This window comes from Danio aesculapii, chromosome 10 (genome assembly GCF_903798145.1).
Source record: "Danio aesculapii chromosome 10, fDanAes4.1, whole genome shotgun sequence".
Lineage (NCBI taxonomy): Eukaryota > Metazoa > Chordata > Actinopteri > Cypriniformes > Danionidae > Danio > Danio aesculapii.
Window position 1 is genome coordinate 43,911,371 of NC_079444.1, and position 25,000 is coordinate 43,936,370.

The following is a 25,000-nucleotide window of genomic DNA, read 5'->3' on the forward strand; positions in this document are numbered from 1 at the left end:
GTTACCATAGCAACTGTAGAATCACCACAACATATTAATTTGTTTATATTCCTATAGTTGTTGTGTTACCATAGCAACTGTAGAATCACCACAGAAGATTAATTTGTTTATATTCCTATAGTTGTTGTGTTACCATAGCAACTACAGAATCACCACAACAGATTAATTTGTTTATATTAGTATAGTTGTTGTGTTACCATAGCAACTGTAGAATCACCACAAAAGGTTAATTTGTTTATATTATAGTTGTTGTGTTACCATAGCAACTGTAGAATCACCACAACAGATTAATTTGTTTATATTAGTATAGTTGTTGTTTCCATAGCAACTGTAGAATCACCACAGCATATTTATTGTTTATATTATTATAGTTGTTGTGTTACCATGGCAACTAAAGAATCACCACAATAGATTTAACTTGTTTATATTACTATTGTTGTTGTTTCCATAGCAACTGTAGAATCACCACAGCATATTTATTGTTTATATTAGTATAGCAGTTGTGTTACCATAGCAACTATAGAATCACCACGGCAGATTAATTTGTTTATATTATAGTTATTGTTACCATAGCAACTGTAAAATCACCACAGCAGATGGATTTGTTTATACTCGTATAGTTGTTGTGTGCAATTTGGGAATTTATTTCAATCTTATTTTTGTATTTATTGTTGTATGATTATTACGTTTATAAATCCATTGTTTAACTAGATACTCTTAAAATGCCGAGTTGTTGTAAGTCTTTGTTTGGATTAAAAGGTTGAATTTTAATTTAATTGAAAAGTATTATAACAACCCAGTGTTTTGTGTGTGTGTGTGTGTGTGTGCTAATGTTTGTTTATTTATCATAATAAACAATTTTTACATGTTTTAAAATGTTATTATTTACATTATTTATTAGTATTCATTTTTTATCATTTCACATTTTTCTCCAAACATTTTCACTGACTCTCAAGCACTTTTGCAGCACCTTGTGAAATGTAATTAATAACAGAGCAAATAAAAATATCAATGACTGAAGGCATTACAACAACTCAAAACATTTGACATCTGTGTAGATGAAGTCAAATTAGTCAAATAAATATGCCTAAATATCATTCTAGCACATTGTTTTGAGAGTAGTGACCTTTCTCTTGACCTCTGACCCCGGGCTCTGTCCTTGTCTTTGCTCATTGTATCGCTTTGACCCTTTAACCTGCGGCTGCTGCAACCTGTTCACAAACATGCTCCTGTAGCCACGTGACCACGCTCCATCCCGAGACTCGAGTTTGAGCAACAAAAAAAAAATCTTAAAGCAAAACTCTGACCCTTGAACTCACTGAATTATGCATGAGAAGCAGAGTTGCTGCTGGAAGTGCAATCGCTGGTATACTAACAACCATACCTGTTTCTGTAAATACTAGTTGTATTATTATGCATTATTAATACATATTATTATTATTATTATTATATGTATTGATGTCAGTAGTATTACTATGGATGTGTATTATTTAATTTATTCATTCATTTTCTTTTCGGCTTAGTCCCTTTATTCATCAGGGGTCACCACAGCAGAATGAACCGCATGTATATCTAAATACAAATATAAAACAAACTTTTCATATATTATTTGTAGTAGAAATAAATATGTATTTTATGTCTAAATGTACATTTATAAATGGGTGACACGGTGGTGCAGTGGGTAGCACAATCGCCCCACAGCAAGAAGGTTGCTGGTTCAAGCCTCGGCTGGATCAGTTGGCATTTCTGTGTGGAGTTTGCATGTTCTCCCTGTGCTCGTGTGGGTTTCCTCCGGGTGCTCTGGTTTCCCCCACAAGTCCAAACACATGCGGTACAGGTGAATTGGATGAGCTAAATTGGCCGTAGTGTATGTGTGTGATTGAGTGTGTATGGGTGTTTCCCAGTGACTGCGTAAAACATATGCTGGATAAGTTGGCAGTTCATTCAACTGTGGTGATTCTTGATTAATAAAGGGAGTAAGCTGAAAAGAAAATGAATTAATAAATATTTTTATTAATAATAAATGTAAATATACACTCACCGGCCACTTTATTAGGTACACCTGTTCAAGTGCTCGTTAACGGTGGTGTAATGGTGTGGGGGAGATTTTCTTGGCACGTTTTGGGTCCATTAGTACCAACTGAGCATTGTGTCAACACCACAGCCTACCTGGGTATTGTTGCTGACCATGTCCATCCCTTTATGAGCACAGTGTCTCCATCTTCTGATGGCTACTTCTAGCAGGATAACACACCATGTCATAAAGCACCAATCGTGAACATGACAATGAGTTCACTGTACTCAAATGGCCTCCACAGTCACCAGCTCTCAATCCAATAGAGCACCTTTGGGATGTGGTGGAATGACAGATTGGCATCATGGATGTGCAGCCGACAAATCTGCAGCAGCTGTGTGATGCTATCATGTCAATATGGAGCAAAATCTCTGAGGAATATTTCCAGTACCTTGTTGAATCTAAAGGATTAAGGCAGTTCTGAAGACAAAAGGAGGTTCAACCTGGTACTAGTAAAGTGTACCTAATAAAGTGGCCGGCGAACTTTACAGATATCATATTTATTTTTATATATTATTTGTATATAAAAATACACTCTAAAAATTGCTGGGTTGTCATAACCAAGTGTTGGGTCAAATAGGGACAAACACAACGTTTTGTTCATTTTTCAATTAAATTTAAATGACACTTTTAAACTAAAGGTTGGGTTATCCACATAACCCAAATTTAGGTTACAATAACAGCATTTTTTAGAGTGCATTATTCATTCATTTTCCTTTGGTTTAGTCCGTTTATTCATCAGCATATGTTTTACACAGCGGATGCCCTACCTGCAGCAACCCAGTACTGAGAAACACCCATACACACTCTCACATTTACACACACTCATACACTACGGGCAATTTAGTTCATCAGTTCCCCTATAGCGCATGTATTTGCACTGTGGGGAAAACCGGAGCACCCGGAGGAAACCCACAACAACACGGGGAGAACATGCAAACTCCACACAGAGATGCTACAACTTGAACCAGCGACCTTCTTGCTGTAAGTCCACAGTGCTAACCACTGAGCCACCGTGCCGCCTAAAGTGCATTATTCAGTATTAAAATAAATACACTAATTGATTTCTTTCTCCACTAGGCGGCGGTGTATATTCCCACACGTGTGTGCTCATCATCAGATTAAATCTGCTCTGCTTGCAATAATTGATCTATGCTGATCGAGATTGGATGGCGAGCGGAACCAATCAAACACAAAAGCAATAGTGCAGATATAAAAGCACAACCAAACCTTCAATCACATTCATCCAATCCGAAGAGAAAAAATACAAAAGCATGAAGGTCTGGTGTGTGTTCACAAAACAAATCTCTGGAACTGCGTCCAGAAGGATAAGTGAGCTAAATGACCAATCAAACGGAGCTTTCTAGTTTAAAGGAGCCGCCCACTTCTGCGCTTTAATACCTGATGGGCTCCATTATAACACACACACCATTCAAAAGACCACCAGAGAGGCGCGCGCGTGAGAAGAACACAGAGTAAAAGTGTGGTCATGTACATCTCCATCATGCCAAAAAGAGTTGAGTTGTCACGGATCCTCCAAATAAGGCTGGTATAGTCAGAAATCCTCCATTCATGCTCATGTCAATCATGCCGACAACGCGGTATCTGTGCTCCCATCGGATCTGATTCATCTGGGGTTTCCGATAGTCCCTTTTACGCACGGAGTTGCTTAAATCGCGTGTTTTTGGAAATGCGTGGATGAAACCGGCTTTCTTGGTTAGTTCTGGGGAAAAAACGCGTAAACGATTCCAGCTATGGCTATGGTGGTGAGCGTGTGGAGAGATCCGCAGGAGGAGCTGGCAGCGGTGGATGATCAGAGCGCAGCCGGGAGAGAGCACCTCCAGCACCGGCTGAGCTCCGCCGCGCACTCGCCGAACTCCGCGGAGGAAAAAGCGCAGATCGCAGCGCAAAACCAGCAGCACATCGAGTGTGTGGTGTGCGGGGATAAATCCAGCGGGAAGCACTACGGACAGTTCACCTGTGAGGGATGCAAAAGTTTCTTCAAGCGGAGTGTTCGGCGGAATTTATCGTACACGTGCCGCGCCAACAGAAGCTGCCCGGTGGATCAGCACCACCGGAACCAGTGCCAGTACTGCCGCCTGAAGAAGTGCCTGAAAGTAGGCATGAGACGCGAAGGTGAGTACATCTTGTGCGGGGAAAAACCTGCATTTATGCAATAATAAGCGATGATTACTGATAAAATGGTAGAAATAAATAAAAATAAGTGAATAAATATCAATCAATATTCACAAAAGTTATTTAACAATTAATAATTATCAATAATAATTTATTTTTAACATATAAACTTAAAAAGTATAGTTATTTGTAGGTTTTTTTAATCATACTATGGTAAGCTGCTTGAATTAATCTGGTTTGATAGTTCTATTGTTGCAATGTTAACAAGAATAAACAAATAACACAATACTGTAGTGTTCTATAAATATTGAGTATATTGTACTACCAATAAAACTAATATCACAGTATTTATTAAAAACAGTTGACTATACTCAATTCTACTGTATGCTGTAGCATTCATTATTAAGTGTTGTAAATGGTATAATGCATACAGTATAATTCACTTTACTGTAGTAAATTACTATTATTTTTCACGCGGGACGCATCTTATACCACAATTGTTTTAGTTTATATACAATTTTGAAGCTCAAGCCTTAAAGCAATTCAATATATGTATGCTTGTATAAAAACATTAATTCAGAATGTTAAAATGCAACATTGTTAGTATAACAGCTTATGTAGACTACTCAGACTGAATAGAAAATGATAATTGATTGTGTATTAAAGATTTTAAAACTGCATAAAACATTGACAGCGTTGTTTTTATGTAATCTTATCATGTTCAACCAATCTTACACTTGCAGATAATGTGTAACGGAGTGTTTTAGCAGATACGACAGAGATTAGATATAAGATTGTTATTGGCACATTTATTTTTACCACCTTTTTAACTTTTAATAATAATTCACTATGTAAAAATAATGCATAAAAAGTTAAGAGAGCATTAGAATGCACTTCCTTTCAGTCTTGTTTTCATATGCAACATACTACACTTGCATTTAATGGGTAGAACCCTACATTTTACAGTCTATGGTAGAACCAGATAATACCGGAGATTGTGTTGCATATGCAGATCAAACTAAATGTTGTCTGTTTGCACATTTCTTTCAATATTTAATAACAGACTTTGCGTAAAAATGCATTCTTTCGTCTTTGTTTTTAGAAGCTTGCAATTAATGCAGATAGATAGATAGATAGATAGATAGATAGATAGATAGATAGATAGATAGATAGATAGATAGATAGATAGATAGATAGGCTAGTTTTTTTAAATATTGTTTGTATATATGCACATTTCTTCTCCATCTCTCTGTGTTCTGATAGCGGTTCAGCGAGGCAGAATGCCGCCGAACCAGCCGAACCCGAGCCATTACGCGCTGACCAACGGAGATCACCTGAACGGCCAGTGCTATTTATCCGGATACATATCGCTTCTCCTCCGGGCCGAGCCCTATCCAGCCTCTAGATACGGCAACCAGTGCATGCAGTCCGGCAACATCATGGGCATAGAGAACATCTGCGAGCTGGCGGCCCGTCTGCTGTTCAGCGCGGTGGAGTGGGCCAGGAACATCCCTTTCTTCCCCGATTTGCAAATCACGGATCAAGTGTCTCTGCTCAGACTCACCTGGAGCGAGTTGTTTGTCCTGAACGCCGCGCAGAGCTCCATGCCGCTGCACGTGGCTCCTCTGCTGGCCGCCGCTGGCCTGCACGCGTCGCCGATGTCCGCGGACCGAGTCGTGGCCTTCATGGATCATATTCGCTTCTTCCAGGAGCAGGTGGAGAAACTGAAGGCCCTGCAGGTGGACTCTGCCGAATACAGCTGTGCCAAAGCCATAGTGCTGTTCACCTCAGGTAGGCCCGAGCTGTTTACGATTTTGGGGGTCGTACACTCAAATGTAAAATGCTTTCATTTTGAGTAGACTATAGTATATATATATATATATATATATATATATATATATATATATATATATATATATATATATATATATATATATATATATATATATATATATATATATATGCACCATTGACTTGTTTGTAACCGGTTTGAGTTTCTTTATTCTGTTGAACACAAAGAAGATATTTTGAATAATGTTGGGAGCCTCTAACATGGGATATAGTTCACTCAAATTTAACTTCTGTTATTATTTAGAGTAGACTATACGCACCCTGACCTTTGACTTTTTCCAAAATTGGCTTAATTTTCTTTTTTCTGTTGAAGCAAAAGAAGATGTTTTGAGTAATGTTGGAAGCTTCTAACCGAGGGCTGCCCAAAGGGGTGTCCTGCAGAGTTTGGCTTATTAGGGTAAAGTTGGTTTTATATTCTCACATTAGTACATTTTCTTTATAATTATATATCAGAATAATCAGTATTTGGAAAATTCTAAACAGAGAAACAATGTTAGCAGCCAATGACTAAAGTACACTATTATTGAGTCAATTAAATAGTGCTAATGTTTTAAAGTCATACTTACATGCAAATTCAGACAGAATATTCAAAATAGTTTGATACAGGGACTGTGTCACTGTTCAAAACTGAATAAATGTGTACATGTAAAACCAATTTTACCTTAATAAAAGTTAGTTTTATTCACACATTCGTTCATTTTTGAACGGTCATGATTATTAAGGAGAATGTGTGAATATAGAATCAACATTACCCCAATGTTTAGCTCCATCTTCCTTCAACACACCTTCTTGGAAGTTTCTACAGCTTGAGTATAACTGGTTCAGGTGTGTCCAACTGGGGTTGGAACTAAACTCTGTATGACACCCAGGGGTTGAATTAAATTCTATAGGACAGGGGTGTCCGAACACAGTCCTGGAGGGCCGGTGTCCTGCATGTTTTACTTCCAAACCATATTATACACACCTGAACTAGCTAATCAAGCACTTTCAATCATTGCTTTCAACGTACTAGAAACTTCCAGGGAGGTGTGTTGAAGCAAGTTGGAGCTAAACTATGCAGGACACCGGCCCTCTAGGACTGTGTTCGGACACCCCTGCTGTAGGACATCGACCCTCCAGGACCAAGTTTTGGCACCCCTGCTCTTACCAATTGACTTCTAGTGTTTGATTTTCTTTTATGTGTTATCATTGGTCAGAGGCTTCCAAAATTCTGTAATATATTTTCTTTTGTTCAACACAATCAGAAGGTTTGTGTGTGTGTGTGTGTGTTTAAAAGTAGTCTTATAGACATCCAAACATAGACAACTTGGCTTAAGCAAGGCTAAATTTGTGCTGTCAGTCAAGATCTAATAAACGTCTAAGAATAGTCCAAAACTAGACTAGTCATTAAATAAACGAAAGAATGACTATACACAGGATTTCTGTCAGATCTGTGTTTTTGATTAATAGTTTTAAGATATGCTTAAACATTTATTCGATTTATTTATATTTATCAGCCTTGTTTTAGCTTAGCCGTATTGAGACGTGTATTAGACATCTGTTAAACTTAAACTTGGTGAGAAGTCAAAGGTGATTCAACTGTGACGGAGACTTTTTGGTGAACTTTTACAAGCTATCCTGCAGTTAATATCCACCTGTTTGTTTTATGACAGGAAATCAGTAAATGTGCTAGACTTCCGATTGATTAGCTGCTTAATTGTATAATAATTAGAAATAACAAATTACAGTACACTGCCTAAACTATTTACGATACAAAACATTGCATTTATAATTACGATAATACAAGTTAATACATCACGTTAACGAGCATAAAAATGAATGGAAGTGGATGAGACCGGAAGTCTCGCACATTAAAAGTAGCCGCGCCCACTCTTCAGACAAAAACAATGTGGTTAAAATGATCCTATTTGTTCCGCAATGTTTGTTTCAAACAATGAACCAATAATCTGTCAAGTACCATCTGTGCACTACAGATTAAATATGTGTAGGGTTTTTCATATGCATGGCTTCAGGTTAATCTTGTAAAAAGGCGTCTTCAGCTAATAGGCTAATAACTCATAGGCCTATATAAAAATAAACAAAATCAGGCCTTAGCCTATATAAAAATAAACAGAATCATTAAATTAAGTTGCTTGATAAGTGTACAGTCTGTTAGTTTAATCATTGTGTTTTAGTTTTACATGTTAAACTTTTAGGTTACCGTTAAAAATCAAGGCTAATTTATTTAGGCGAATTAATGATCAAAACTTGAACAATTAAAAGGATGCTTCTAATATATTTTGATAAATTATTAGTTTTCCAAACAACATTTAAGTAACCAAAGGTAGATTCAAAGTTTTTTATGAGGTATGCTAACGTAGTTGAGGTGGTATCCATTACAACAGGCTCTTTAATGCTTTGTTTAAACTGGATCATAAGATAAATGAGCTGTATAGTTTTACCTTTAAAAAGTTGTACGTTTAATTGTAATATAAATCACACCTAAATATATCTCTAAATAATTTGGGGTCGTTTTAAATATTACAAGCTAACTGACGTTTGCTAGCAGCGCCATTTTTCTGAGTAAATGCTGGATTATATCTTAAAAATAAAATAAAAGTCCCACGGCGTTGTCAAACTTTCTAACCTGTCTCGCAAGTGTGATTACAGAGAGTAAAAAAGATTTTAAAACATTACAGGCTATTCTGCATATGGAAATGGAGTGTTGTGCGTTTTAATGAATTCTCGTTAGTTATATAACTGCTGATATAACTCAGCATCCAGACCTTAATTCGTTTGGTCAATTCACAGTGTCCATACGGCTGTCTTCCATCTCATCATAATTAGCCTAATTGGAAATTAATGCACAAGGTATAAATTCGATTATCAAGGCTAATTAATGCAAATGGAAATAGGTCTATGTTTTAAATAATTCAAATTAATGATACTGTTTTTTTTTTAAGAAAATACATTTCAAATGCTTCAAATATTATTACCCGAGTTAATGTTTCTTACCTAAAATATTACACAGTCACTAGAGGTTTGTGCATAGACATTTTAATTGTGCAAGTTTAACCCTCCTGTTGAATTCAGATCAATTTTGACCCAACAATACAACCATTTTTACACCACAAAAACTGCCACACATTTCACACGCACAATAAGAACCTGCTGTTTTCACTTTTATGAATACTGTACAATCAATGCTGTCTGTTCATCTTCAGACTACAGTACACTATATTTCGAAGTTGGATTTACTGCATTTGTTTTTCAGTTAAGCGGTTGTTATCAATTTACATGGGCTGAATTTAAGCAAACAAATTGAACATCACTAAATTTAAGATGTTTTTTAAATTCAACACATTTAAATTGTTTGCATTAATTTTGCAGGCATCATTTTTTTCAATGGACTTGAAACAACACATTTCTTGATTTTTTTTTTTCATTGTTGTTTCATTTTTAATCCACTTAAATTTGTTTAAACGAATGAGTTAACTTAATTCCCTCACGTCGTCCCAACACAAATCGATTGTATGGTACCCAGCATTTCTTACAGTGTACTTTTAGCATTAAAAAACACACCCTCTAACGTAGACAGAAACGAGTGTTGTCCACTGAGAAAACACTAATGAGGGAAAACCTGCACATTCACAGAGTTTGTGAAGAAGATGAGCTTGCTTCTTCATGCAAAACAGATTTAGCTTCAGAGTAAAGTAGGGTCTGTTTTTACCCGACGCAGTGCAGAAGGTGTATTTATAAAGACAACCGTATTAGCATTACAATACAACCTTATAGTCAAAAATGAGTGTTGGCCACTGATGACAGATTCACATACTTTGTGATGAAGATAAGCTTGTTTCTTCACGCAAAACAGACTTGAAATTAAATGTAGCTGCTTTATTTTAGAGGTTTGGTGAAAGCGGGTCTTTTTAGATGACAATTACGGTGCTGCTTCTTCATTTGCACACAGATTTGTGATTTTTAAAATCAGCTTTATTTCAACATTAACAAAAATACATTTTACTTAAGCCATTTTGTAAATATTACTTCTCAATTTTTAACAAAATCAATACAACATATCTCTATATATCCACATAATCTTCAATATTTTGACATTCTTGTAAAAAAATGACATGCAAAATAGATTCTGACTTTAACTCTTGAAAACCTGCACCACATCTAGACAAACTTCATCATATATCCTGTTATTTATGCATACAGTTGCATGCGGCCTTTCAGACGCCCCACATAATTAGATTCTCGCTTTTATTTAAACTCCTAAAAACCTGCACCACATCTCGACAAACTGCTTTCTTCTCGTATTATCTGCACACAGATGCATGCGGCCTTTCAGACGTCCCGCATATTGAGGGTCTCCAGGAGAAATCTCAGTGTGCCCTGGAGGAGTATGTGCGGAGTCAGTACCCGAACCAGCCCACCCGCTTCGGCAAACTGCTGCTCCGGCTCCCGGCGCTCCGCATGGTCTCCTCCTCCGTCATTGAACAGCTTTTCTTCGTTCGGCTGGTGGGAAAAACACCCATTGAGACGCTCATCAGGGATATGCTGCTATCTGGGAGTAGTTTCAACTGGCCCTACATGCCTATTCAATAACATTTGGTCAGCATTTACAGACTCTAAAGAAAAGTAAACAGGCAAGGACGACGCGTCTCTCTTAACGCCACACTGTAAAAAATATCTACGGTTTCCGTATTTTAAGTGTTTATTGCATTATATGGGGTCAAATTGGATCTCTGCTCTCCAAGCAAGCATTTTTTTGTTTTTAAAAGATGTCTAATATACGTCTAAACATAGTCGTCCTGGGTAAAACAAAGGTAGCCTAAATTTGGGTTGTCAGACGTCCAATAGACGTCCAAGAATAGGCCAAAACTAGTCATCACATAAACAGAAATATTCACTTCACATATAAAGTCTGTCTAATCTGTCTATTTGACGACTAGTCTAGTTTTGGACTATTCTTAGATGTCTCTTAGATTTTCACCGTCTATTAGACGTCTGTTAAACACAAAATGGTTTGCTGGGATTTTTTATGTTGAAAATTAAACTCTACCGTTTAACAAAGTGACTTTATTGACATTTTAGTAGTTTGAAAAATATGTACAAGTAATACATAGAGAAATAAGTCTGTAAAATGACATAAAATGTAGGCTACTGGCAGTTTATTATAAGGTTTTTAGCGTAATATACAACACCAACCCAGACAATATAGCACTGCAGACTATAAAGATGTTCACAAGTCACTTTTGAGCTATTCGAGGTTAAAAATTGTTGGAAGTAATATCAAGATCCCAATTCAAAAGCATAAATAAACAAGGGGAAAAAAAAATAATAAAATGAAACACAAAATACGGAAAACTGCTAATTTGCAGATTTTTTTACAGTGCCGTTTACTATATAACATGTGACAATGTGAATTCATCTTTGCTCTTTTTGTCTTGCTTTTAACAGTCAATCATGATTTGTGTCTTAAATAACCTTTATTTCTTCAGCATTGTAATGATCCGTTTAAAATGTTTTAAATCAAAATGTCTTAATTTAGTTAGTTAGCCTATGTTTTAACGGAGGGAACCAAATCACCATTATTAAAGTTTCCCCTATACAAAAATACAGAAGTTTTGTTTTTAACCCAAGCGGAGACAATGGATTTAACGATTATTTATTTTGCTGTATTTATTTTCCTGCTCAACATATTCCTGATCTAAACAATCAACACAGCACTTAATGTTATGCATATTGGTGTATACTTTACAGTATTTTCCACTTCGATCCCGCAGGTTGATTATTTGGAGCTGTTGGATTTCATGTACGATGCAACATTTGATTAAACAATTAATCATGCGTAAATGTGATTTGTTTCTTCTTTTTGTAATAAAAATTTCATAACTTTGAGATTAAGTCTTTCTCGTGAAGCGCTTTCACTTTTTTTGTTTTAAAATGTTTTGAAGAACTGAATGCAAACAGTTGCAACTAAAACAAGAGTCACGTTTCATTAAATACTATCCTAATATTAATATTAATTACATGAACATTTTCTTTAGACAAAAAATGATGCAGTCGTTTAATTCATGCGCAATACGATCACAAAAAGCGGATAAATCTTTTCATATGCCTTATAAGACCTTGACATTATGTAAAACTCACTACAATCGGTGAGATATTTTGGGTATTGCATTTGCTAATTATAAATCTTGAATATTTGAGTCGATTAAAAAGCAGAAAGGGCGAAAAGCCATTTTTGTTGGTCTATAAATAAATTAAATATCTGCTGATGTTGTTTATTTGTTAAATATGTGCCTAAATCGACATGTTTCCATTATTGCTTATGAAAAAAAAGATAAACAGTTATGTCAGAATTATTTTATCTGATCAAACACAAAAGGGCAGATTTTAATTGACAGGTCGATGGGCAGGTGAGCTGTGTTGGTGTCAGGAAAGCGCTGTGATCTTATCACATCAATCAGATCAGCCTACAAATGAACGAGATTAATTGTAATTGACTCTAAAGTCTGTGCCCTTTCTTCAGTCTGTGCACATCTTAAATTACTGGTTCGTGTCTCATTTACAGTTTGCAAAGATGTACGTTTTTGTTTCTGATAACAGTCGAATACAATTCAGAAAACATGTGCGCGGACAACCTTTTGTTTGTTTGAAACTTAATTGTTTTTCTCACATTACTTCGAGCATTTGTTTCAAATTATTTCATAATTAAATAATCCACAAGAATGACAAAAACATCCGAAAATGCATTAAAGTAAAAACGAGAAATTTATGAAAAATTTCTGGATTATTTTAGAAAAACTTAATCATTATGCATGCTCATAAGTAAATTACCGTCGGACTATCAGGATTATCTTACAATGCATCGATCAACTTTAAACTAATTCCTGACCTCTGTAGCTGTTCTAAGTATAAGGCTTATATGAGTCTAATGATTACTATTGTATTCAAATACACATACGCAGAGATGGACTTAACCAATAAGCGAGGTAAGCAGCCGCCAAAGGCCCCAGGGAATTAGGGGGCCACTATAACCATATAGCTCTTTTATAAATTTTCTATCATATGTTGTTAAATCCGTCTACTTTTACTTCTTTTTAAACTGGGGACCCCCATGAATAGTGGAACGTCCCTTACTGCACATGCAAATATTAAAGTTTAATCACAAAAATGGCTATTTAACTGTACATATGATTACTTTGTGGACTTGTTTTTATATTCGTGAATGTACTGTATTTAATTTTACATTAAGAAAATAAAGCTTCCCCTTAAAATATATTTTTAGCATGCAGTTTATTTACATAAAAACAAATCTAGAGAGAGAGAAAAAAAGGCAGTGTTTTGAGACTTAATGCTAGGGCCCCATGCACACCTGGAATTGCGTAGGGCCTCCAAACTAAGTCCACCTCTGCACTATACGCCAATAGACACAACTGCAGGACACCCTTTCTTTTTAGACTTTTTTTTCTTTCAGGTATTTTCAAAATACCTGAAAGGGATATCTAAAGTTTCCTATTGTCTCTTATCTGATTACAACACTGTTGGAGTTTTTAAGAGCCCTTTCTCACTACAATCAAAACAAATGTTAGGTGTGGGTTTGTTATTCGTTGGGATAACAAAAAATAAATATATATAAATAAAAATAAAAATGAACTGAAAAAATTAACACAATGTTTTTAAAGTGTATTATTAAAGTGTTTATTTAAAGTGTTATTAAATTTGTGCATTTGAATAAAATTTTGTGTATGTTGACTGACTCTAAAATGCTGGGTTGTTGGCACCGGTTATGGACTTAATTTAATTAGGCCTATAATTAAAAAACAAAACAAAACCCAACCCATATTTGACCCAACGTTGGGTTAACAAAACCCAGCATACAGTGAATCCTTTAAATAATTTGCTAGACAGTAGGTTAGTGTTGGCGTTTATATAAAAAAAACCCTCAGCGTTCAGTGTGTTGTCAAATTAATCAGCCCTACTAGATAAAGGAGGTTAAGCTGAGGTAAAGTTGGTTTATTATTCGCACATAGAGTTTCTCCTTCATAATCATATTACAAAAAGAAACATAGAAATCACATTAGCAGCCAATGACTTTCAAAGTACAACATTCAAGGTCAATTAAATAGTGCTAATGTTGTTTTGAAGTCATACTTTAGGCAGAATATTCAAAGTAGCATAGTAAACAATAGGGACCGTGTCACAAGTTGTCGAATGTGCGAATATAAAATCAACTTTACCTCAGTATGTTTTTAGGCCTATATGAAATCATTGCTGTCAGCGTGTTGTCAAATTAATCAGCTCCACTATATAAAGACAACAGAACGGCGTCTCCGCAGGTGTAGAGCTGAAACCTGCGTGTGTTCCTCCGTGTTTCTGACAACCAGAGTCTCCAGTTATTGCGTCCTTCTGTGAACCCGTGACCCGCGGATCTCTCCTCATGTGCGGATCTCCTCCCTCCTCATATGTGGATCATGAACTCTTGGCATCTCCTGTGAATTTCTGACACCGTGCCCGGTTAGCCGTGACCCCTCCGGTGCCTGGGGACCCGCGAACCAGAGCGCGGAATAAAGCACAGGCTGGTCCGCAGGGGATTCAAGATGGCCACGAGGAGTTTTTTAAATGTTGGAAGCATCATAGAGAACGTGCCTGGATCAAGGGTAGAGGAAACAAGCTAGTCCAGCAATGCAAACACAAGATACTGAGAGTAAAACAGTCCTGAGGTAGCTTATTTCTGACTGCTAATGTTTTATTTACAAAGCGTGCTAGCTGTCAGCTAAAGGTCAGAAAGCCCGTTTGCACATAGACTGATAACATAACTAGATTATAGTCCTTACCAACGCTTAAGTTGGAAGCTCGAACCGGAAGTTGCTTACACTTTTATTTCAGTATATTGATGCACTAGTAATAATAATAATAATAATAATACATTTCATTTGGATTGAGCCTTTCTTACACTCAACACTCTCTTGAAACAGAATATTGAGTAGGGGGCAGGGATTTATTTTTATGCATCATCCCCCGCATAGATATATACACTAGATATCGCATACAGGCCCTGAGCATGCGTCAATAGCGCCGCCATTTTTGTCCCAGGACAAGTCATTCAACCACACTTAGTCAAGACCAAAGCTAATCTGAATATGCTGGATGTTTGCACTGCGTACAGGTGTAGTCACGAGAAAGAAAAGCATAAAGGCTTAACATTGCATATAGGTAAGATTTCGTTTGTTTACGATTTCGTATGTTACAAACTTTTGTGCTAAACAAATGTTATAGTTTATAATGAAAGACGATGGCTGCGTCCGAAACCACATTCTTCCATACTATACAGTACGCTAAAATCAGTATTAGCCGAGTAGTATGTTCGAATTCATATAATTCGTAAATCAGTGTTCGAGAAGTACCCGGATGACCTCCGGGCGAGATTCTGAAGTGCGCATCCTATGCACGCTGCGCTATCCCATGATGCCCCGCGAGAGAATTCATGAATGGGAGTGAAGCAACGCAACTGAGCAGGTAGGTCACATGACCATGACAAAATGGCAGATGTAGTACGTCCGAATTCCATTCATACTTCTCACGTTCATACTGTGTAGAACGTACTTTTCTAACGGCCGAGTAGTACGTTTAAATTCAAATGCAATACCTACTGAGTAGTAGGCGGTTTCGGACGCAGCTTATAGAATACACAAGACGTGTCAACGATATTCTTTTGAATGGGGAACAGTCAATATGATGAATGAAGCCACGCTTTCTCGTACAAGAGCCAATCAGCGATCGCTATATGGCGAATAAAGCCCGCTTCTGGTACAAGAACCAATCAGCGATCGCTACGAACTGACATTTCTCCGGGGGAGGGGCTTGGACCAGATGTGAATTTCTGCAGATTTTGTGTGACTCAGATGTTTAGAAATGAAACGAGACAGTTGTTGCTTAATATTGTTGTTTCATAATATTAAATTTAATCGTAAGCTTGGCAAGCAATTTTGGAGAATTTTAAGTTTCCCATTCAAACCGAATGCCCGAGCATACTGCCCGAGAGGCGTTTCAAAGATGGCCGCCGAGTGAAATGACTTGCCTTAAAGGGACTTTGTTATAATACAGTCTCTTACTGCACTGACCATAAGGTAAAGTATAATTAACAGTAAAATTCAGGTAACCACAGCTGATAGTTTTTTGTATAGTAAATTATACAGATTTACGCACTCTACTGTACTAAATACGCACATTTAGACTTTATCATCTTTATTTTAGTGATGTGATTATTGTGCGCCGAGGCTTCGAAGCGTGTATCAAAAAATGAAACATCTCGCAGTGAAGCAGTACCGGAGCTTGATTCGTTTTGCCATAATCACGTGATCAGTGACGTCCGAAACTTCATTCTCGCCTGTAGATGAATTATCATGTTTGTAAACATTCAGAATGCGTGCGCAGCAAGGTTGCAGAAAAAAAACGGGAGTGCTATCATTTACAGCGAGGGAATGACATCCGATGCGATACAGAGTTTGTTGTTGCCTTAGAAATAAGTTATATTGATTACATATTATATATATATATATATATATATATATATATATATATATATATATATATATATATATATATATATATATATATATATATATATTATTTACAGAATGCTTTCAGTGTATTATAACAGCATGTCCCCCAGTGATAAACACATTTATTCAGCAAAATTAACGTTAAAGTGAGCGACGTTCGTCTGACAGGTCCATTTGCAAGAGCACCCTCCCAATGGACATCGGATAAGATGAAACGGTCAAGCATCCAGCCCCAATCTCATTGAAGCTCCAAGTGATTTAACAAGAGAGAAGTTAAAGGCCTACAAGTCTTTGGATGCCTACAGTTTAGTTCTGTGTGGTCATGTGCCAGAAATAAAGCTCCATGATGACCAGATTCAAAACTTTGTAGTGATAAAAACTGAGGTCCTGCCTAGGCAAAGACAAGACAGAACTGTACAAGGCCTGGGTAATCATCAACGAGCAAAACAACTGCATTCTGACAGCCACCTGCACCTGTATGTCAGGGTATGTGAATGCACATGTTTACATTTCATTCTGAGCATTCAGTGTCCGCAGTTTAATTCTCCATATTGAACTGTTTTTGCTGAAATCATTGCTGCAATCAAAAACCAGCATATGATTCAGCATAGCGGGAACTTACCTAATATAACATGAGAACTGCAGAGTCCAGCTTTTTTAATTAGGTCCTCACTCCATTCAGCTCCTATTTAGCCAGACATCCGCAATTGGCATTAAAGCAGCGTGGCGCACGGTAAAAGTTAAGTTTTCTATTTTTGAACTTTCGCATTTGGCATCCCACCGTACAACACGACATGTTTGCTATTGAAAACGGTCTCTTTTCGCAACCGGGAACCCGTGTGATGTCATGTGTGACGTAGGTTAATAATTCCTCTATACCCTCGTGACGGCTTAGTTTTGATTCTAAGATTTAAACACTCTCGTGGGTTAGTAAAGTGTAAAGCGAGATATTATGAGTCGATTACATACATTTCTACTGTTTCAAAGCACTGCACCGGACCCACGCACTAGTAATTCAACTAAAATGCAATAGTAATTTATAGTACAAAGCTTCTGAACCTTACTAAAAGGTATCAGTCTATTAGTTACAACAATTTTTAAAGAAGGCCACTGCATATTGTAGTATAGTGTGTAACAGAGGCCAGCTGATAAGTGCTGCTCAAAAGCTTCCTTACCATAGCCTCGTACTTAGAGCATTCCCCTCCCATCCAGGAATCGCTAGTTCGATCCCCGCTAGGAACGAGTGAGTGGGTGTAGGACCGGTTAGAATATGATAAAAGTAAATACTTTTGAATACCTTGGATTTTACTACAGTCATCAGTGATGTAATGTAACATACCTTATATGTAAAAAACTACAGTAATTGAGTAATTTGTTTATATTACTATTGTTGTATTACTACATGAATGAGTAGGTCGGTGGTGAACGTTTGACATTTTTGCAACACACTTTAACCAGCAGAGGTCCTCGTCGAGCTCTGATTTGGAAAGCTTCAAGTAACGAACCTTTTTCCGATACAATTGAGTCGAGCGCTTCACTGGTTCAGAATGCTTCATTTCACCATCACTTCCTTATTATTGTCATTTAAAGCGATTATTCTTGGTGTCAATGGGTTTTTTAAAGTTAAATGGTTTTTTAAAGTCGGGCATGTAAACAAAACATTGGTGTATAAAACTATCAATTAATGAAATACAGTAGTTTACCATAAAAATGTTTACATTTCTTTTTTAAGGTTTATACTGTATTTTAACAATAAAATTCAGTCAACTACAGATGCCAGTTTTTTGTTATTGTAAATTTTCCATATTTTTTTAGTGCACCATTCAACTTACAGTACTTTATTGTACTGAAGTCGGCGCATTCTGACTTAAGCGTCATTATTATTGTCATTATAGCTATCATTATTGGTGTCAATGGGTTTTTAAAAGTCAAGCAAGTAATGTAAATATAGGAAGCTCCAAACATTGATGTATAACACATTAAATTAATGAAATACAGTAGTTTACCATAATAGTTTTATTAAACTTCGACTGTATTTTACGGCACTGCAGCATCTTTATTGTTGTCATGATAGCGATTATTCTTGGTGTCAATGGGTTTTTAAAGGTCATGCGGGCATGTAAATATGGGCAGTCCCAAAACATTGGTGTACAATATATAAAAATATTGTGACTATATATATATATATATATATATATATATATATATATATATTTTATTATTATTAACTTGAATACAGTACTTTATTATACTGAAGTCGGCACATTCTGACTTTAGCGTCATTATTATTGTCATTATAGCTATCATTATTGGTGTCAATGGGTTTTTAAAAGTCGAGCAAGTAATGTAAATATAGGAAGCCCCAAACATTGATGTATAACACATTAAATTAATGAAATTCAGTAGTTTACCATAATAGTTTTATTAAACTTCGACTGTATTTTACAGTACTGCAGCATCTTTATTGTTGTCATTATAGCGATTATTCTTGGTGTCAATGGGTTTTTAAGGTCATGCGAGCATGTAAATATGGGCAGTCCCAAAACATTGGTGTATAAAACTATCAATTAATGAAATACGGTAGTTTACCATAAAAAATTGTACATTTCTTTTTTAAGGTTTATACTGTATTTTAAAAGTAAAATTCAGTCATTATATAGCTATCGTTCTTGGTGTCTGAGTTTTTTAAAGTCACGTAAGTAATGTAACTATAGGAAGCCCCAAAACATTGATGTATAACACATTAACAAAATACAGTAGTTTACCATAAATTACCAACTATTTTAACAGTAATTTTAACAATAAAACAGAATTTTAACTGTACAATTCAGGCAACCACAACTGCCAGTTTTTGTTTTAATTGTAAATTTTACAGATATTTTTTCAGTGCGCCATTCAACTTAAATACAGGACTTTATTGTGCCAAAATAGGAACAATCAGACTTTAGCGTCATTATTATTGTCATTATAGCTATCATTATTGGTGTCAATGGGTTTTTAAAAGTCAAGCAAGTAATGTAAATATAGGAAGCTCCAAACATTGATGTATAACACATTAAATTAACAAAATACAGTAGTTTACCATAATAGTTTTATTAAACTTCAACTGTATTTTACGGTACTGTAGCATCTTTATTGTTGTCATTATAGCGATTATTCTTGGTGTCAATGGGTTTTTAAAGGTCATGCGAGCATGTAAATATGGGCAGGCCCTGAAGACCTTCCTGTCATGGGCAGCATTAAAGTCTTACTGGATTTAGCTGGATTATCAACCTGTGAAGACAGTATAGAGCAGACATACCAGGAATGGGGGTTTACGGTGCAATCTGGAGACGAGAGAGCTGTCTAAATGAATAAAGCTAACAGCACACGTCACCTATAGGATCCTGGATACTGCTAATGGACAATAGGATTTCTGGTGGGGGAAATTTAAAGGAACTTCAAAGCCTGGTTTAAGACTTTAACGCAGTCTCTATTGTATTCATTGGCTGGCTTAATTAGCTCACTTGCAGAATCCAGGTACTATGTTGTAAGTGGATTTGAAGTCCCTAGTAAGATGCTAGATTAGATTCACAGCCAATTGACCTGTGAGAATAACTCATACACCCAGTTCAATTCCTGGATGTGAAGATTAATTGAGTTATTGTATGCAGCATGTATGATTTGTGAATCTGATGGAGATTTTAATTCCTTAGGATGCATTAAATTTATCGTAAGTGACATTAAAGACTTGTAATGTCATAGTTATATACTACCTGACATAAGACTTGTTGTCAATCTCAGTTGTAAGAGCAACACATAATAACCTGAACTCTAGTTGATCATTTGTAAAAGTGTTAGAAGGTGAATTTTTCTGCTGAATCATCTGTGGAACTGCATCCCAATCAAACACTACAGAAGACCTGCTGGAACCCACATGGAGCCAAGATTCTCACAGAAATCAGTCAAGTTCGGTGAAGGAGAAATCATGGTTTGGGTTTCCATTCAGTATGGGGGCGTGCGAGAGATCTGCAGAGTGGATGATCAACATCAACAGCCTGAGGTATCAAGACATTTGTGCTGCCCATTACATTACAAACCACAGGAGAGGGACAATTCTCCAGCAGGATAGCGCTCCTTCTCATACTTCAGCCTCCACATCAAAGCTCCTGAAAGCAAAGAAGGTCAAGCTACTCCAGGATTGGCCAGCCCGGTCACCAGACATGAACATTATTGAGCATGTCTGAGGTAATCAGTGATTTGAGTCATTGCAGAGATGTATGGATGCAGTCCTCCAAGCTCATGATGGAGTCAGACACAATATTCATTCTGTTTCCACTGCAGCATGACCACATATTCTATACTGGACATTATTGAAGGTTCAGTGACCAGACTTTTGTCTTAGCAGAGTCAGACCTTACTGTCCCCAGGTGGAGGAGTATAAGTATCTCAGGGTTTTGTTCACGAGTGAGGGAAAGATAGAACGTGTGATTGACAGGCGGATTGGTGCAGCGACAGCAGTAATGCTGTCGATGTACCGGTCCATTGTGATGAAGAAGGAGCTGAGCCGAAAGGCAAAGCTCTCGATTTACCGGTCAATTTACATTCCTACTCTCACCTATGATCATGAGCTTTGGGTCATGACGAAAGGACAAGATCTCAGATACAAGCAGCTGAAATGAGATTCCTTCGAAGGGTGGCAGGGCACACTCTTATGGATAGAGTGAGGAGCTCTGACACCCGGGAGGAGCTCGGAGTAGAGCCGCTGCTCCTCCACATCGAGAGAAGTCAGCTGAGGTGGCTCAGGCATCTGTTTCAGATGCCTCCTGAACGCCTACCTAGGAAGGTGTTCCAGGCATGTCCCACCGGGAGGAGGCCTCGAGGAAGACCCAGGACACACTGGAGGGACTATGTCTCTCGGCTGGCCTGGGAATGCCTCTGGATCCCCCCGGAGGAGCTGGAGGAAGTGTCTGGGGAGAGGGAAGTCTGGGGTTCTCACCTAAGACTGCTGCCCCCTCGACCCGGCCCCGGAAAAGCGGCAGAAAATGAATGAATAAAAGTTTAACAACTATATTAATCCCACCAGGGGCAATTGGATCAGGGTAGTAGCATTCCATGATACAACAAACACATAAAGAGACAAATCACTTCCAAACAGTATTAAAAAACACAACCCAGCATGCTTCATAATAACTTCATAAATAGTATAAAACATAGGAAAGACCAATATATTAAACATCATTCATTTTCCTTTCAGCTTAGTCCCTTTATTAATCTGGGGTCGCCACAGCGGAATGAACCGCCAACTTATCCAGCATTTGTTTTATGCAGCGGATGCCCTTCCAGCTGCAACCCATCACTGGGAAACACATACACACTTATTCACACACATATACTACGGACAATTTAGCCTACCCAATTCACCTGTACCGCATGTCTTTGGACTTGTGGGGGAAACCGGAGCACCCGGAGGAAACCCACGCGAACGCCGGGAGAACATGCAAACTCCACACAGAAACTGACCTAGCCGAGGCTCGAACCAGCGGCCTTCTTGCTGTGAGGCGACAGCACTATCTACTGCGCCACATGTTAAACATTTAAATTTAAAACTTGCTAAAATGTAAGGTTGTAAAGCCTTAGTCCCTCAGGAACACACTTTGAGTTTACCTTAGCATTTGCTGTTCATATAACTCTGCTAGACTCCGCAGAGGGAAACCAATAATCTTGGAGCACGTCTTGACTAAGTTTTGAAGGCGATTTTCGTCTCTAATGGAAAGTGAGGAGAACCAGCATAAAAAGCAAAAGCCAAACAATCTCACATCAATTCGTAACTTTTTGATTTAGTGAGGTTTATTTATAAACTAATTTCGAGAGGATCACGTGCTTATGATTTATCACAGCCGGTCTCGTATTAAGCTAATCAGTATCATCCAATCATATGAGCCGTAAGCTACTATAAATAACCACAGTCTTCAGTCCACTTTATCTTCGTTTGGAAGAAACCCCCCTTCCTCCACATTCTCCTCCTTCACTATAGATCGGGCGGCACGGAGGCCCAGTGGTTAGCACTGTTAGACCCACAGCAAGAACACTGCCAGCCCTGGTCCTGCCAGGTCGGTAGGTGTTTCTGTGAGGAGTTCGTATATTCTCCCCATGTCCGCGTGGGTTTTCCCAAAGATATACATCATGCATAACAATCAAGCATTTGTCTAGCCCCCTTTTTTCCTCACATGTTCCCTTAGCTACTGCAGACGGGGAGTTCTGAGATCCACCGAGCTCAGGCTCCCCTCTCGCTCTGCAAACGGGAGGAAGCCCCGGGCTCGAAGATCCCTTGAGCTCGGGGCTCTCTTCCGGGACAGCATGCCAAACAAGCTTTTGATGGATCATCAGCTAAGTGTGAACTCTTGAAGTGGTTAATTCCAACACAATCTCAACGCAATTCGTAACTTTTTTTTAGTGGCTAATTCGTATGAATTCGTATGGTCTAATTCGTACAATTTAGTACGATTTGCTCATCCTCCAATGACGGTTGGGTTTAGGGGCGGGGTTAGGTGCCACGCCTCCTTTTTAAAATCGTACCATTTCGTACGACTGAATTCGTACGAATTAGCCACTAAACTGTCAAAACGTAAAATACTTACGTTTTCTCATGAGATCAGGCAGGTTAATTCGTATGAATTCGTACGATCTAATTCATACAATTTCGTACGATTTGCTCATCCCCCAATAACGGTTGGGTTTAGGGGTGGGGTTAGGTGCCACGCCTCCTTTTTAAAATCGTACAATTTTGTACGACTGAACTCGTAATATGCTCTCGATATAGGTGGTATAAAAAGTATATTTATTTCTGCACAGAAAGAGTTCAGTTTTCTACGAACAGACATTCTCTGATGCACCTTTGTTTAGCAACAGCTTCTGAGTTCTGCTGGAACTTTAATGTGGTATCAGATATTGTACCAAGATACATCTATTCCTGTACCCTTTCAGCTTTTCTGTTAAAATACACTGGTTTCACCTCTAAGGCATGTTTTTTCTCAAACCAATTAGCATCTCTTTCGTTTTTGTGATGTTCACTTGTAGTTCAGCTTCTTTGCACCACATAAAAAAACTCAATATGATTATCGCTGTCATTATTACGATCTGTATTTGTTAACAAGGATAAAAAAAACAGTTGTCAGCATATTTGACTATATGGAAATTGCCATAGTGCTGCGACATTCATTTGTGTATAATATAAAAAGAATTGAGGACAGTATGCAAATAAATACAATACTAAATGTATTTTATTTATTTATTTATTTAATTTATTATTATTTTTTAAATATAGTTTTTACATTAAATGCATAGAATTAATGAAACCCTCTGGTACTAATGCTGTTTATTTGCCACCAAAGTGATGTCACTTCCTGAAAGATGATGTCATACATTCTTTTGCTAGTTAAGCTTAAAACCAAAACATAATGACCTTATTAATCCAAATGATTTCCATCCATAGAATAATAAATGCTCTATTTCATCCAATATAAGCAACCTCATATGTGTTTGTTTTGATGGTGTATGTGTGAGATCATCCAGTGGTGACCTCAGATGAGCAGCTCACCAACAGCAGAATCCCAGTTCACCCAGTGAAGCTTTAACTGTGTGTGATCAGCGGTGTGCGATGTTGGCATTTACTGCCAATAAGTGTTGTTGGGAGGCTCTGTTCACTGATCTCCCTCTATAGTAATCCTGCTAATGAAGTAAACATGGATTTTCCCGTAATGCGCACAGAACATCGGCTGTAATCCGCTCCAGACGGCCTGAGGAAGACCTGTGGAGCAAACAATCCACAAACCATCACAGTCAATCAGGCTCCAGTGAGGGTCTCCACAAACCACCTGTGATGCTTATGCAGTACTAAGTTTCTGTGTGGAGTTTGCATGTTCTCCCCGTGTTGGTGTGGGTTTCCTCCGGATGCTCCGGTTTCCCTCACAGTCCAAACACATGCGCTACAGGGGAACTGAGTTAGCTGTATGTGTGTGAATGAGTGTGTATGGGTGTTTCCCAGTACTGGAGTGCATGAATATGGATATGCTGGATAAGTTGGCGGTTCATTCCGCTGTGGCGACCCCTGATGAATAAAGGGAGAACATGCAAACTTCACACAGAAACGCCAACTGACCCCAGCCGAGGCTCGAACCAGCGACCTTCTTGCTGTGAGGCGACAGCACTACCTACTGCGCCACCGCGCCACGATATATATATATATATATATATATATACAATTTTTGCCTTATAAGATATATCTACCACCTAAAAATACACACAGATGCACACACACACAGATGCACACACAGAAATATAATGCACAGGTGTATATACATGCTCCCACACATACACGCACACACACACACACACACACACA

The 25,000-nt window shown here is 37.6% G+C and overlaps 1 protein-coding gene across 1 annotated transcript; it reads left to right on the forward strand.

Moving 5' to 3' along the window:
- The first annotated feature begins 3,601 nt into the window (after window positions 1-3,601).
- Window positions 3,602-11,240, forward strand: nr2f1b (nuclear receptor subfamily 2, group F, member 1b). Its single transcript, XM_056466886.1, has 3 exons — window positions 3,602-4,210; window positions 5,474-6,001; window positions 10,377-11,240. Exons 1-3 carry the CDS (start codon window positions 3,829-3,831, stop codon window positions 10,649-10,651), a joined length of 1,185 nt encoding a protein of 394 aa, XP_056322861.1. The 5' UTR covers window positions 3,602-3,828; the 3' UTR covers window positions 10,652-11,240.
- Window positions 11,241-25,000: the final 13,760 nt, after the last annotated feature.